The 12,948-nt window shown below is 33.2% G+C and overlaps 1 protein-coding gene across 1 annotated transcript in view; it reads left to right on the top strand.

The window, feature by feature from the left end:
- Positions 1-12,948, top strand: part of ADAM10 (ADAM metallopeptidase domain 10) — a 128,823-nt gene that overhangs the window by 66,285 nt on the left and 49,590 nt on the right. The window contains exon 5 of the mRNA XM_025999677.2: positions 6,027-6,127. Coding sequence (XP_025855462.1) covers positions 6,027-6,127 — 101 coding nt within the window. The remainder of the gene's footprint in view (positions 1-6,026; positions 6,128-12,948) is intronic.

The following is a 12,948-nucleotide window of genomic DNA, read 5'->3' as shown; positions in this document are numbered from 1 at the left end:
CAAGGAACTTTTAAGGCAATATAGCAAAGTAATTATGATAATAATGGACTACTGGATTTAAGCAGAATAAACAGAAGAAAGAGAATATCCAGTGATAGTGAACAAGGTGGTAACATTGGTAGATTGAAAGATCTTAGTGGTGTTGTAGGACTGTTGGAGAGAATTTTCAGAAAAAGATAATTGGTGGAAAGAAAGTAGGATGTGCAAGTTGAGGTTGTAAATGGGTTTCAGTTATTAGTAATGACAGATTCAAAAGAAGGACTGTATAAGTGAGAACTTGATGTAGGATAAGATCACTGGAGAAAAGGTAGTGTAAGTGTACTGGAAAAATCATCAATATTAATGCTGAAGTCACTCAGAATTATGTCGGGGTGATGTCAGAGAGAGTGACAATGAGAAGCTATAAAAATAAGGAAATAAAAGGAAGTAATGAGTTGGGGGCAGCAAATACCTAGAAGGAGTTAGAGTAGTTGGTGATACAGTCTCATGACTATAAAAGCTAAATAACAATGAGAATAGTCCTGATGGTCCCTATGGCAGAAAGTGGTAGATGGTTGTGAGTGTTTAGTGACATGAGGGGCAGAGAAATGTTTTCTCTAGAACAGGAAGAGTTCTTGGATTCTGCTTTGATTTTTGCTGGAGTTCTCCTGATTGAGTCTCTTGACCTCGGCTAGATGATGGACCAGAGGAGACGATTTTCTGAAGTATAAGTATTCTCTTGGTTCCAGCCAAATGCAACTTAGTGAGGTGTGTTGGGGCAGAGCAGTCTTATTTTAGGCAGTCTTTTTACCCTGGGGAATGATGGCTTGCAAGGTGGTGATTCTGTTCTTAAGTTTCTGCTGGCTTCCTTCCAACTGCTGCTGTTAGCCTATAGGTGGTGTGCTATTATACCAGTTATTTGACTTCTGACTGTGGAGAAGTGGTAGGAAGAAATCAATTCTAATATCGGCTTCATATACAATGTCACAAATACGTATGTGTGTGTATACCTGTATATGTTATTTTATACTTATAAATATAAGTATATTATATATTTTATTTATATATATATACTTATATATATAATATATTTTTTGTGTATATATTATTTATATATTTTATATATTTTATTGTGTAGATGAGATACCCATTAGACAGTAGTTGAGTACCGTAATCATAATGTTCAAATGCTCAGCATCAGTGCTAATATACTGATGACAACAGAGTGCCAGTGTGTCTAAATTATTAATAATATCTGAAAAGTATATTTTACTGTATTACTATATAATAGAGGCTGCTGAATATGTATAAATAAAGATTTTATTTATTTGAGAGGGAGAGAGAGAGAGAATGAGCTCAAGTGAGGAGGGAGGGAAAGGGGAGAGGGAGAAGAAAAGTCCGTGCTGAGTAGGGAGCTGGACTTGGAGCTCAATCCCAGGACCTAAATCATGACCTGAGCCAAAGTGAGGCAGCCAACTGACTGAGCCACTCAGGTAACCCCCCTTAGTATGTTTTGAATGGAGGTGTATCCTAATTCCTGTCGTGGTCAGATTATATTTGTTATTTATCAAATTTGAATAATATCAAGGATATCAACTGATTTATATGTTGAAGTAATATAATTGAACTAAATTATGTGTTGAAGCAAAACTTATTTTGACATGTTTGTTATGTGGTGGACTTACAACCATATTGCTAACAATTTCACAGCTCTTTTTACTTTTTAAAACTGAAAATCTTGCATTGAGTAAATCTTCTTAAACTGTTTGAACAGTGATAATAGCACATTTCTCTAAGTATGTGAAATATTTTATCAGTGTTAATAGAGTTTACGAGTTTCTGTCTTCAGCTAAAAGTGGAATTATTACCATGAGTATAGTAAGTCTTCAACTTAACTCTGTGCCTGATTTTTTTTTTGGGGGGGGGGTGGGGGGCAAAAGTTCTATCTGAGGATGAGTGAAAACTAGTTATAAATGAAAACATTCAGAAAGTGACAGTAACTACTAACACTGCTAAAGAATTTCTGATATGCTAGTCTGAGATTATTTTGGTACTGTGATTGGAAAAATTTGCCAAATGCCATTGAAGAGCAGGTATAAAATCAGTTTTTCTTTCCTTGACAAACATTTTCACCATGTATTAAGGCAGTGTTAACTGCATTATCAAACAGTCCCCAAATTCAGTGACAAAATGTACTGAAAGCTCATTTCTCATTATGTAACAGTTTAATGTGAATATTCATCAGACAGCTTTTCACAGTTCAGGAATCCAGGGTACTTTATGAAATTACTTTCCCAGGTTGTCTCCCGCTAGCAATTCAGAAGGGGAAAAGAGCATGGAGGATCATTCTTGTCCACTTCCCTACTGCTCACATTCCTTCAACTTGAACTTGGTTATATGTCACACCTAACTTGGAAGGGAGCCGGGAAATTCAGTCTAGCTTTATATGCAGGTTGATGAGGACCTATTGGTCAGTGGCTGCCAAACTATGCCAAGAATAAAATTTTTTTTTCAAATAGGATTTTTGAATAGTTTAAAAACTTTTTTTCTATTGGTTAAGTGATATACTGATATGAAGGGTTTTGGGACATTTATGTATTTTGGTAAACAAATTTGTTTTTGGTAAACAAATTATCCCTTTGCCCCCATATTCTTTCTTTTCTTCTTTCCTTTCTTCCTTTATTTCTGGTAGTCATGGGGTGTGTGGGATGGGGAGACCAGGTATAGTAGACATTTATGGAAAGTTCATCTGAAAATTGATTGTAATGATTTAATCACAGGGCTTGTCTTTTGAAAGGCTAAGTTAAATAGTTTTTAATTTGGGAGTGGGATCTCAGTGTCCATGCTTGTGTGTTTCTGTTCATGTCTTTATGTGAGAGATAGCAGTTTGGGCTTGGGGGTTATTAAGATGGTTTCAAGAAATGTCATGATAAAATCAGAACTATAGTTTAAAATAGTTCTTTTTAAAAAGTTTTTAATTTAATTCCCATATAGTTAACATATAGTGTTATGTTAGTTTCAGGTGTCAAAATAGCTCTTTTTTATGTGTGTATTGGGAGAAGTCTAATTCAACTATAAGAATTTCATCAAATGGTAAATATACATTTATTTCATTGAACTTAAATTTGCCTATGGTAAGTGGTAAAATAGATTCTTATTACCTAAAATACCAACGTAATAAACAAATCTAAATTAAGGCACTACAAACTGACCCATTTATGACAAAATAAGAACATAACATGCTAATTGAATAGTAAGTTAGTTGCTTATCACATTGGAACAGAAACTAAACTTTTGAAAGAATATAAATTAGTTTCATCCATTTTATATGACAAAATATTTTGTGAGCAGTAACTCAGTGCATTTTTTTACTTATCTGCCTAGTTGCTGCCAGGGTCAGCAGAAGGATTCCTCCTCATACATGTTGTTATCTTAAATAGATAAACCATTTTCTTAGCCATGAGTTAAGGGAAAACTTAAGTCAAAGAATCAGTTCACATTCTTAGTTACTGGAGTTTGGACTATCCTGGTATGGGGGTAAAATAAAATAGCACAAAATTATGGATATAGAAATGATATTAAACTATGAACTTGATTTTATAATAACAATTAAAATAAGTAGCAAAATTCCAAAGGATCAATGTGCTATTAACTGGAAAAGATACTTAAGTATGTGTGTAAACTTGCCTATGAGTATGACTGTATATTTTTTATTTATTTATTAAAATACGGGTTCTTGGCATGGAGGAACTTCTTCACCTGGTGGTTCAGGCAAACTAGATTCCAGTAAGAATCTGGGCAAGGCTCATTGGGTATTTTCAGTTAAAATCACATTATCAGAGGAAGGTATTGTGATGATTATAATCCCGAGCCTTCTAAAAGGTGATAATTGAAAATATGGGGATATTACATTGGAAAACTTTTCAGCCTTTGTGGTAGATTCTTATTAGATACATGTTATTGGGTGGTGGTGTGTTTTTACTTTCCCAAAGTCAACCTTTGAAATGCTAAAATAATAAACATACTAGGTTTTTTTTCTCATTTGGTATTTCAATTGTATTTTCCACTTTGAAGTCATTTGAATTTTTCTACCTCTTTTAGTCTTGATTTTATTTTGAAAATTTTACACTTAAAAGAAAAAGTTAAAGGTACTGTGCAGTAAACATATATCCTCCTCCTAGATCTGCCATTAAAATTTTTTTTCTTTTTTTTTTTTACCCTTCATACACTTCTTGGGGAACTATTTGAAAATAGGTTGCAGACATCATGAAACTTCACTGCTAAACACATCCCCTAAAACACACACTCCCTAAGAATATTTACATTTTCATAAATAGCTACAGTAGTATTTCACCCCTATAAAAATTAACATTAATTCAATAATATTATTTACTATTTGTCTATAATAAAATTTCTCCAGTTGTCCTAAAAATACATTTGTTTGCGTTTGTATATTATGTCTCTTTTAATATCTTAATTACCAGGCCCCCACACCCTTAGTTATCAACTTTTTGTGTTTTTTTCTTTAAGTGACCTTGCCATTTTTCACATGTCTAGGTCAGGGACTTATAGGATATTCTGCATTTTGGTGTATCTGATTGTTTATTCATGATGAGATTCAGTGAATATATTTTGTTAAGAATATTGTGTAGGGAAAGATAGATATTCCTTACTGCATCACATCAGGAGGCACATACCTTTCTACTACATGGGCTTATTAGCTTGATCATTTGGTAAATGAAATGATAATTATTATATCTTTAGTGTGAAGATACCACTTTCCTTTATAAAGTAATAAGTAATCTGTGAGGTGATACTTTCAGAGTCTATGAATATCCAGTAACCCCATATCTTTCACTCAGTGGTTTTAATACCCATTAATGATGCTTACCTAAATCACTTTATACTTGTGGAGTTATAAAGTGGTAACTTTTTAACTCTATCGTTTCACATTTATTGACTGGAATTTTATAGCTTTTGCAGTCTTGACCTCTGATAAAAAAAAAACTAAAGTTTAAGTCAGAGCTGTTAATATCAGTAAATGTAGGTTGTCCTGTAACCCCTGTCTCTTAACTGCCAGATTAAATTAGTATTGTACTATTTAATTAGTATTTCCAAAGAAATAGGTCACTAGTATCCACTTCAGGTTCTAGATTTTCTTAAGAAACTACCTGCAGTATTTCTAATTATAATTCTTTGTACTATATCTTAAGCTACTTAAAAATTTTTCAGTGCTTCCTTTCTCACCCATGTCTCAGTATTTTATTTTGATAGTTCACTGAATTATGGTAGCTTGATTAAATTATAAGATATGGTCATGATTAGGGAGAACCCTAACAAGGAAGAGGTATGTGAAATTTGAGAGAGTGAAATAAATTTTTAAATGACTAAAATGGAACAGCTATCTAGAAATAGAACCAATACAGTTAAGGATTAATTAATCACTGTTTAATTATAAAGGGAAAACAAATGATGATAAAATAGTTATTGGCTTATAAAGCATTCAGTTGAGTTACACCTGGAAGAAATTTAAAGTCTTTTTCTGTGCCATGGAACATGTTTGAAGGACACTTTTCCTTGTGGCCAGTTGGTATTCATTGAAGGAATTCAAGCCAAATAGAATATCATATTAGTCTAACTGTAGTTCAGATTGAGGTATACATTTGCAGCATAGGAAACTTAATGTATTTGGAGGGAAAGTTATAAATTACAAAATGAAGTAAAGTGCAGTATTAACATATTTTATATATCCGAAGTGGGAAAGATTGGGAAAGTTAAACCTAGAATGAAGAATGATTATTGTCCTTTTTTAGAATTCCCAAATCATCTATATGACGAAATTGTAGAGACCAGTGGTATTTTATTGAGGGAGAACTTATGAACCTGCCAGGTTTTTTTTTTTTTTTTTTTTTTTTTTTTGTAGGTTTTAAATTATAATGCTCAATAAGCATGTATGGCTTTTTGTTAATTTTGAGTTTTTCATTTGTAAGATGATTAGTAATCTCTAAACATGTAATAGTAATGACATTACTTTTTTTGTGTTTTAGACTATCCCCATAAATATGGCCCACAGGGGGGCTGTGCAGATCATTCAGTATTTGAAAGGATGAGGAGGTACCAGATGACTGGTGTAGAGGAAGTATCACAGGTAAGGATTTTAATACTAGCTTGCATTTAAGAAACGGAAATGAACTTGGACATGTATTCCTGCATTAAAAATGTATGTTTTAGAATTTCTGAAAGATGTATATCACAATGGGGAAATACTTACATATTTTTATGTTCAAAACGGGCAGGTAACTTGCCTGTAATAAAGACAAGGTGCTGAGATTGGAATACAAATCTGTATGATTCAAAAAACATTAAGTTACATATCCACAAGATACTCTGTCTTACATGTTTTGTTGGTCAGATTACAAAAAATTTAGTCTGAGTATGTGTTTTGTATAAATATTTGTATTAGTATGAAAATTAGAGCAACTTGATTCCCTTGGTTTGCCTGGGACTTCCCCAATTTAATACGAAAAATCACATGTTCCTAAGCAAACTGAGATAGTTAGCCACTATAATAAAAATCAGAAGGTTGTTGATATACATATATTTATTTATCTAATTAATTTATTTTTAAAGTAATCTCTATGCCCAGTATGGGGTTCCAACTCCACTTTTGATACTTTAAGTTTTTTTTTCACCATTTGACTGTTAGGTTTATTTTTTATTTTTTTGCTCTTTTTTGCTCTTTTTAAAAATAGTTAATTCAAAACACAAATTTAAAATGAAAATTGTATTTATGGTAAAACATTTATTATGTATTTTGGCATCTTTTCTAAAAGTAGTAAGATGGAATAATGTTGCTTGAGTTTTTTGAGTCACAAATGCAGAAATGTGTGTTTCTTGATCTGCAAAATGGCACAGATAGTTCTATTTCAGGTGGATCTTCCAAGTCCAAGTTAGATTTTATTCTTGCATTTGTTGAATGATTATTTATCAGTCTTCTGCCATATGTCAGAGACTGGTAAGTTCTGCAAGTATGTAGAGATGAAGATGAAAGCTTGTTCTCAAAAAAGTTAATACACTTGACCTTTGAGCAGCATGGTGGCTAGGGGTGCTGACCCTTGTGTGATTGAAAATCTGCGTATAACTTTTGACTCCCCCAAAACCTAACTACTGATAGCCTCCTTTGCTTGGATACCTTACTGTTAACATGAATAGTTGATTAATGTATTTTGTATTATATGTATTATATACTGTATTTTTATAACAAACTAAGCTAGTAAAAGAAAATGTTACTAAGAAAATTATAAGGAAGAGAAAATACATTTACAGTACCATAGTTTATATATGGAGAAAATCACATATAAGTGGACTCACACAGTTCAAACCCATGAAGGGTTTGTTCAGGGGTCAACTATAGTTTAATTGGCAACAGAGAGAAACAATTAAGAGCGGTAAGAGATAGAAGAGGATTAAGCATAGGGTGATACTATACATTTAAGAGGAATAGTTAATCTAGCCTAGGAAGTATTTGAGGACAGTAATCAGAAACTAAAAGAATAAGCAGAAGTTAGATTGGCCATGAAGAGATAGGAAGACAGGAGGAACAGTATATACAAAGGTCAGACAGATAGCAAGACCAGTAAAGAATTTTTAACTCCAGGGTGGGGTACAAAACTAGAGGCTGGAAAACTAATTATAAGTGTTTGTTACTCAGTTGAGAATAGTGGCTTGTACTAAGGTATTTGCAATGTGGATAGAGAGGACGAGACTACAGATTGTTAAATATAAGAGAGTTTAGCAGTGGGTAGATATAACATTCATAAACAAAAATAGATTGCATTTGTTTATATCAGCAGTAGACTACCAGATAAAGAGGGCATCATTAATAATATCAAGAATATCATGTATTGAAGAATTAGAGTAATAAAGAAAGATAAGGCCTATATAAGGAAAATTATAAACCTTTGGGAGAAAAATATAAAAAGATTGATTTTAAATAAATGGAGAGATATACCATAGTTGTGGAAAATAATACCTAATATCATTAAAACTTCCATTTTCCCCATATTGATTTGTAGGTTCACTACAATTCCAATATAAATTACAACAGGGTTATTCACAGCAGAGTGATGGGTTAAAAATGTTATATAGAAAAGTAAAGAAAAGTAGGGCCCACCCTAAAGGTGGTAAACAGGAAAGAGGGATTTACCCTGGAAGATATTAAGACTTACTAGAGTAATTGAGAGTATGATATTAGTATAGGATGAACAACTCGACCAGAAGAATAAAATTGAGTGCTCAGGAAGCAACCGATAACATGTGTGAAACTTTGTTATGTAGTAGAGGTGGGATCTCAAATCAGTGAGGAAAAGTAGAGATCATTGAATAAGTGGAGCCAAAAAAAATGCTTGTCCGTTTGGAAAAAAAAATGAAGTTAGGTCTCCATCTTACATAATATTTAAAACCAAACAAAACTCTAGGTATATTAAAGTGTTAAATGTCTAAAAGGAAAATTTTATAACTCTTAGTGGAAAAAGTAAATGGAGATTTTCCTTCCAGCTGTGCTAGAGTAACTGTTAAGTTAGACCTCCTGTAATTATATGAGGACTGAACTGAACAAAATATATGAAACAATTATTTTCAAACATTGGGTAATAGGCAGTGAAGGACTGAGATCCAGAGAGGGGAGAAATAAATCTCTGTGATTTCTGTCATTTTTTTGACTAGAGAAGGCAAAATTTTAGGTATAGCACAGGGGAAGGGATCTTAGGAAGAGTAAGAAGTACATAGCAGTCTTGCTGAGTTGAAGAGACAGGTCAAAGTTTAGAAAGGCTGAGGTGTCTGGACTTAGGACAGAGTACCTGAGAAGAAAGGACTACACTGAGAAAAAGCTCCAGATATCTGACAGGGATTACCTTGAGTCTTAGCTGAAAACTAATGTGTGCATGCACAGCATGAAATTGTATTAGACAACTACCAGAGAAGGACAAACTACTGGAGAATCTATAAATTGAACAACTGTAAGAAATTACACTTGTTTGAGATCTCAAGCTATGCTAGGAGTAGATTGGCCTCACCCTAGAGTAAAGACTACTTCAGACCTGCCTTTATTAGGCTGAAAAACTAAGGTTGAAAAAGATCAAAGTGATTTTCAAGTAAATTAGCTCCCCATCAGAATAAAGCTCAATAATACTTGTTAAAGGAGGACACAGAATGCAGATATTCAACAATGTAACATTCATAATGTCTAGGATTCAGAAAACATTACTAGATGGCAAAAAGATGAAAAATGTGATCCATAGTCATGAGGAAAAAACACCCAGATAGAAACAGAACCAGAAATTGCATGCAAGGACTTTAAAGCAACTAGTATTAATATGTTCAAAGAATTACAGAAAAACATGTAGGACCAAATGTAACTTACAGAACTGTGAAAAGTGCATTTTCTGACATGAAAAATTTAATGGATAGGCTTAAGATCAAATCAGTTACTGCAGAAGCTAACATAAGAAAACTTGAATAAAGGAAAATAAAACAATAGAAACAATCCAAATCTAAGCTCAGAGAGAAAATAATTGGGAGTCCGGGGAGGAGGGACTTTTTTGTTTTTTCCAACAACAAAGATTTGAAAAATTACCATTTTCAGAATTTTAAGATATGAGAAAAATTTTAATCCATAGCCTAAGAAGCTCTTTGAAACTCAAGCAGTATAAACACAAAATCAAATTACTGGAAATCACTAGAAATGAGAAAATTGTAAAAGCAGCTATAGAGGGTTGCCTGGCTGGCTTAGTCAATGGAGTATGTGACTCTGGATCTTGAGGTTGTACATTCAAGCCCCACATTGGGTATAGAGATTACTTAAAAATAAAATCCTTAAAAAAAAAAAAAGCAGCCATAGAAAAGATACATTTACATATAGGGAACAAATATAAGAATAACTGCTGACTGCCCATCACACATGTTGCAAACTGAAGACATACATGGAATGACATTTTTATGTGTTGAAAGAAAAACTGTCAAACTAGGATTCTTTATTCTGTGAAAATAATATTTAAAAATGAGAGCAAATTAAAGACCTTTTTTAGACAAAGCTGAGAGAATTTGCCTCTAGGAGATTTACATTGCAAGAAATGTTAAAAGACATTTTTCAGGTAGAAAAAAGATACCAGATAGAAATGCAGATTTATACAAAGAAGTGAAGAGCATAAAATAGTAAATATATAGGGGTGCTTGGGTGGTGCAGTCTTTTAAGCCTTTGACTCTTTGTTTCGGTTCAGGTCAGGATCTCCGGGATGTGGGATCAAGTCCTGTGTTGGGCTCCAAGCTCTGTATGGAGTCAGCTTGTGACTCTTTCCCTCTCTCTCTCTCTCTCTGCCCCTCCCCCCTGCTTGCTCTCTCTAAAAATAAATAATTAAACAACAGCAAATACATAGGTAAAATGTAAAGGACTTGTATCATTTAAATATTTTCTTTAAGAGGTAATTACTTAAAATAGTAACAATGAAAACTGTGTTTATAATATGCGAAGAATCAAAACTTATGATAATGGCACAGAAGATAGGAGGAGGGAAAGTGGAAGTTATTGTTGTTTCTTATTGTGCAGGAAGTAGTATAATTGTGGCAGCTAGACTCTGCTGTTTAGAAGTTGGATATTGGAAACCTTAGTGCAGGGATCCCTGGGTGGCGCAGTGGTTTGGCGCTTGCCTTTGGCCCAGGGCGCGATCTTGGAGACCCGGGATCAAATCCCACATCGGGCTCCCGGTGCATGGAGCCTGCTTCTCCCTCTGCCTGTGTCTCTGCCTCTCTCTCTCTCTCTCTGTGACTATCATAAATAAATAAAAATTAAAAAAAAAAAAAAAAAAAAGAAACCTTAGTGCAGAGGTCAGCAAACTATAGCCCATAGACCAGCTACTTGTTTTTGTAAATAAAGTTAAGTATTTAGTATCAGTCCTTTTAAGAAGATGTTTGCAACCTGACCTGGAGTTACCATTGAAAGAAAATAAAGGAGATACAGTTAACAAGTCAATAAAGGGAATCAAATGTAGTTGACCCTTGAGCAACATGAATTTGAACTGCATAGGTTCACTTATATGTGGATATTTTCTTCTGTAAATAAATACTGCGTAGTACATAAATTACAGCATTGTAAATGTATTTTCTCTTCATTATAATTTTCTTTTCTCTAACTTATTTTATATATGAATATAGTATATAATATATATAGTATGCAAAATAAATGTTAACTGACTAGTTATGTTATCAATAAGGCTTCCAGTCAATAGCAGGCTATTAGTATTTAAATTTTTGGGGAGGAGTCAAAAGCTATATGCAGATTTTCAGCTCTGTGAGGGATTGGCATTCCTAATCCCTGGGTTAAGGATCAACTGGAGTTTAAAATACTCAGTTAATCCAAAAGAAGGTAAGGGGGAAAATAAGAACACAGAACATATGGGACAAATAGAAAATAAACACCAAGATGGTAAGTTTAAACTAATCACATTAATGATTACATTAAATGTAAATGGACTACCCACATTGATTTCAAAAGCTGAGATGGTAAGAGTGATTGAAGCAAAACCGAATCTGTCTAAAAGAAATGCAATTTAAACGTAAAGACACAAATAGTTTAAAAGGATGGCAAAGCAGATATCATACAAGTACCAGTTGTAAGAATGTTACAGTGACCATATTAATATCAAAGAATGTATATCATTTCACAGAATATTACTGTAGACAAGGATAATTTTTGCTTTATCAAAGAGAAATAGTCCTAAATGTCAGTTAATAATGCAGTAAGAGAGTTATAAAATAATTAAGAAAAAAATTGACAAAACTGAGCAATGAAAAAATCTACAAATTATAGTTGAAGGTACACTTATTTCTGAGTAGACAAGTTGATTGATATGTTGATAGAACAAGTAGATAGAAAAGCAGTTAGGGAATAGGACACTTGAATACCACTCTGAACCAACCTGATGACCTAATTGACATTTATAGAACTCTCCACTCAAAAGTAGCAGATATACATTCAAGTGTACATGAACATTTGCTAACATATGCTAAGCTATAAAAGAAGTCTCAATAAATTTAAAAGGATTCAAATTATATAGAATAAGTTCTTAGGTTTCAAGGAGATTAGAAATCAGTAACAAAATATCTGGAAAATCTGAAATTTTTGGAAATTGAGTCACATCTAAATAATGCAATTGGAAACTGTTTTGAAGTGAATCATAACAAAAACACAAAATAATAAAATTCATTAGATTCAGCTATGGTGAATAACCACTGAAAGAAAATTTAAATGCAAGAAATGTTAAAGGATGTTCTTTGGGTAGAAAAAGGATACCACGGCAGCCCAGGTGGCTCAGTGGTTTAGCACCGCCTTCAGTCCAGGGCCTGATCCTGGAGACCCGGGATCGAGTCCCACGTTGGGCTCCCTGCATGGAGCCTGCTTCTCCCTCTGCCTGTGTCTCTGCCTCTGTCTGAAAGAAAAGAAAGAAAGAAAGAAAGAGAGAGAGAGAGATGGAAATTTAAATCTATACAAAGAAGTGAAGAGTGCACAGGAAACATTAGCCAATCATGTTTCTAACAATTAGAAAAGAAGAAAGATCTAGAAATCAATCTTAAAAGCATCCACCTTAGAAAGCTAAACCAGAAAGTGTAACTTAAACTCTAAGTTTCCCTCTATTTCTAAGTAAATAGAAGGAATAAAGTAACAAGTAAGAGAGATATCAATGATACAAAAACAAGAGGGAATCAACAGAAAAGATTAATTGATAAACTTCTAGGTAGTCCGATGAAAAAATTAAGAGAAAACACAAAATACAGTATCAGGAATGAAAGAAGCTATTACTACATACATTGGTAGTTTAAATTTTGAGCACATTGAGCCAAGAAGTTCAATAGCTAATTTAATGGGCAAATTCTTTTACAGATCCAAATTAACAAAACCAAGCAGAAATAGAATAG

This window comes from Vulpes vulpes, chromosome 15 (assembly GCF_048418805.1).
Source record: "Vulpes vulpes isolate BD-2025 chromosome 15, VulVul3, whole genome shotgun sequence".
Classification (NCBI taxonomy): domain Eukaryota; kingdom Metazoa; phylum Chordata; class Mammalia; order Carnivora; family Canidae; genus Vulpes; species Vulpes vulpes.
Note: the sequence above shows the minus strand (reverse complement) of the source record. Positions and strands in the feature narration are given on the sequence as shown.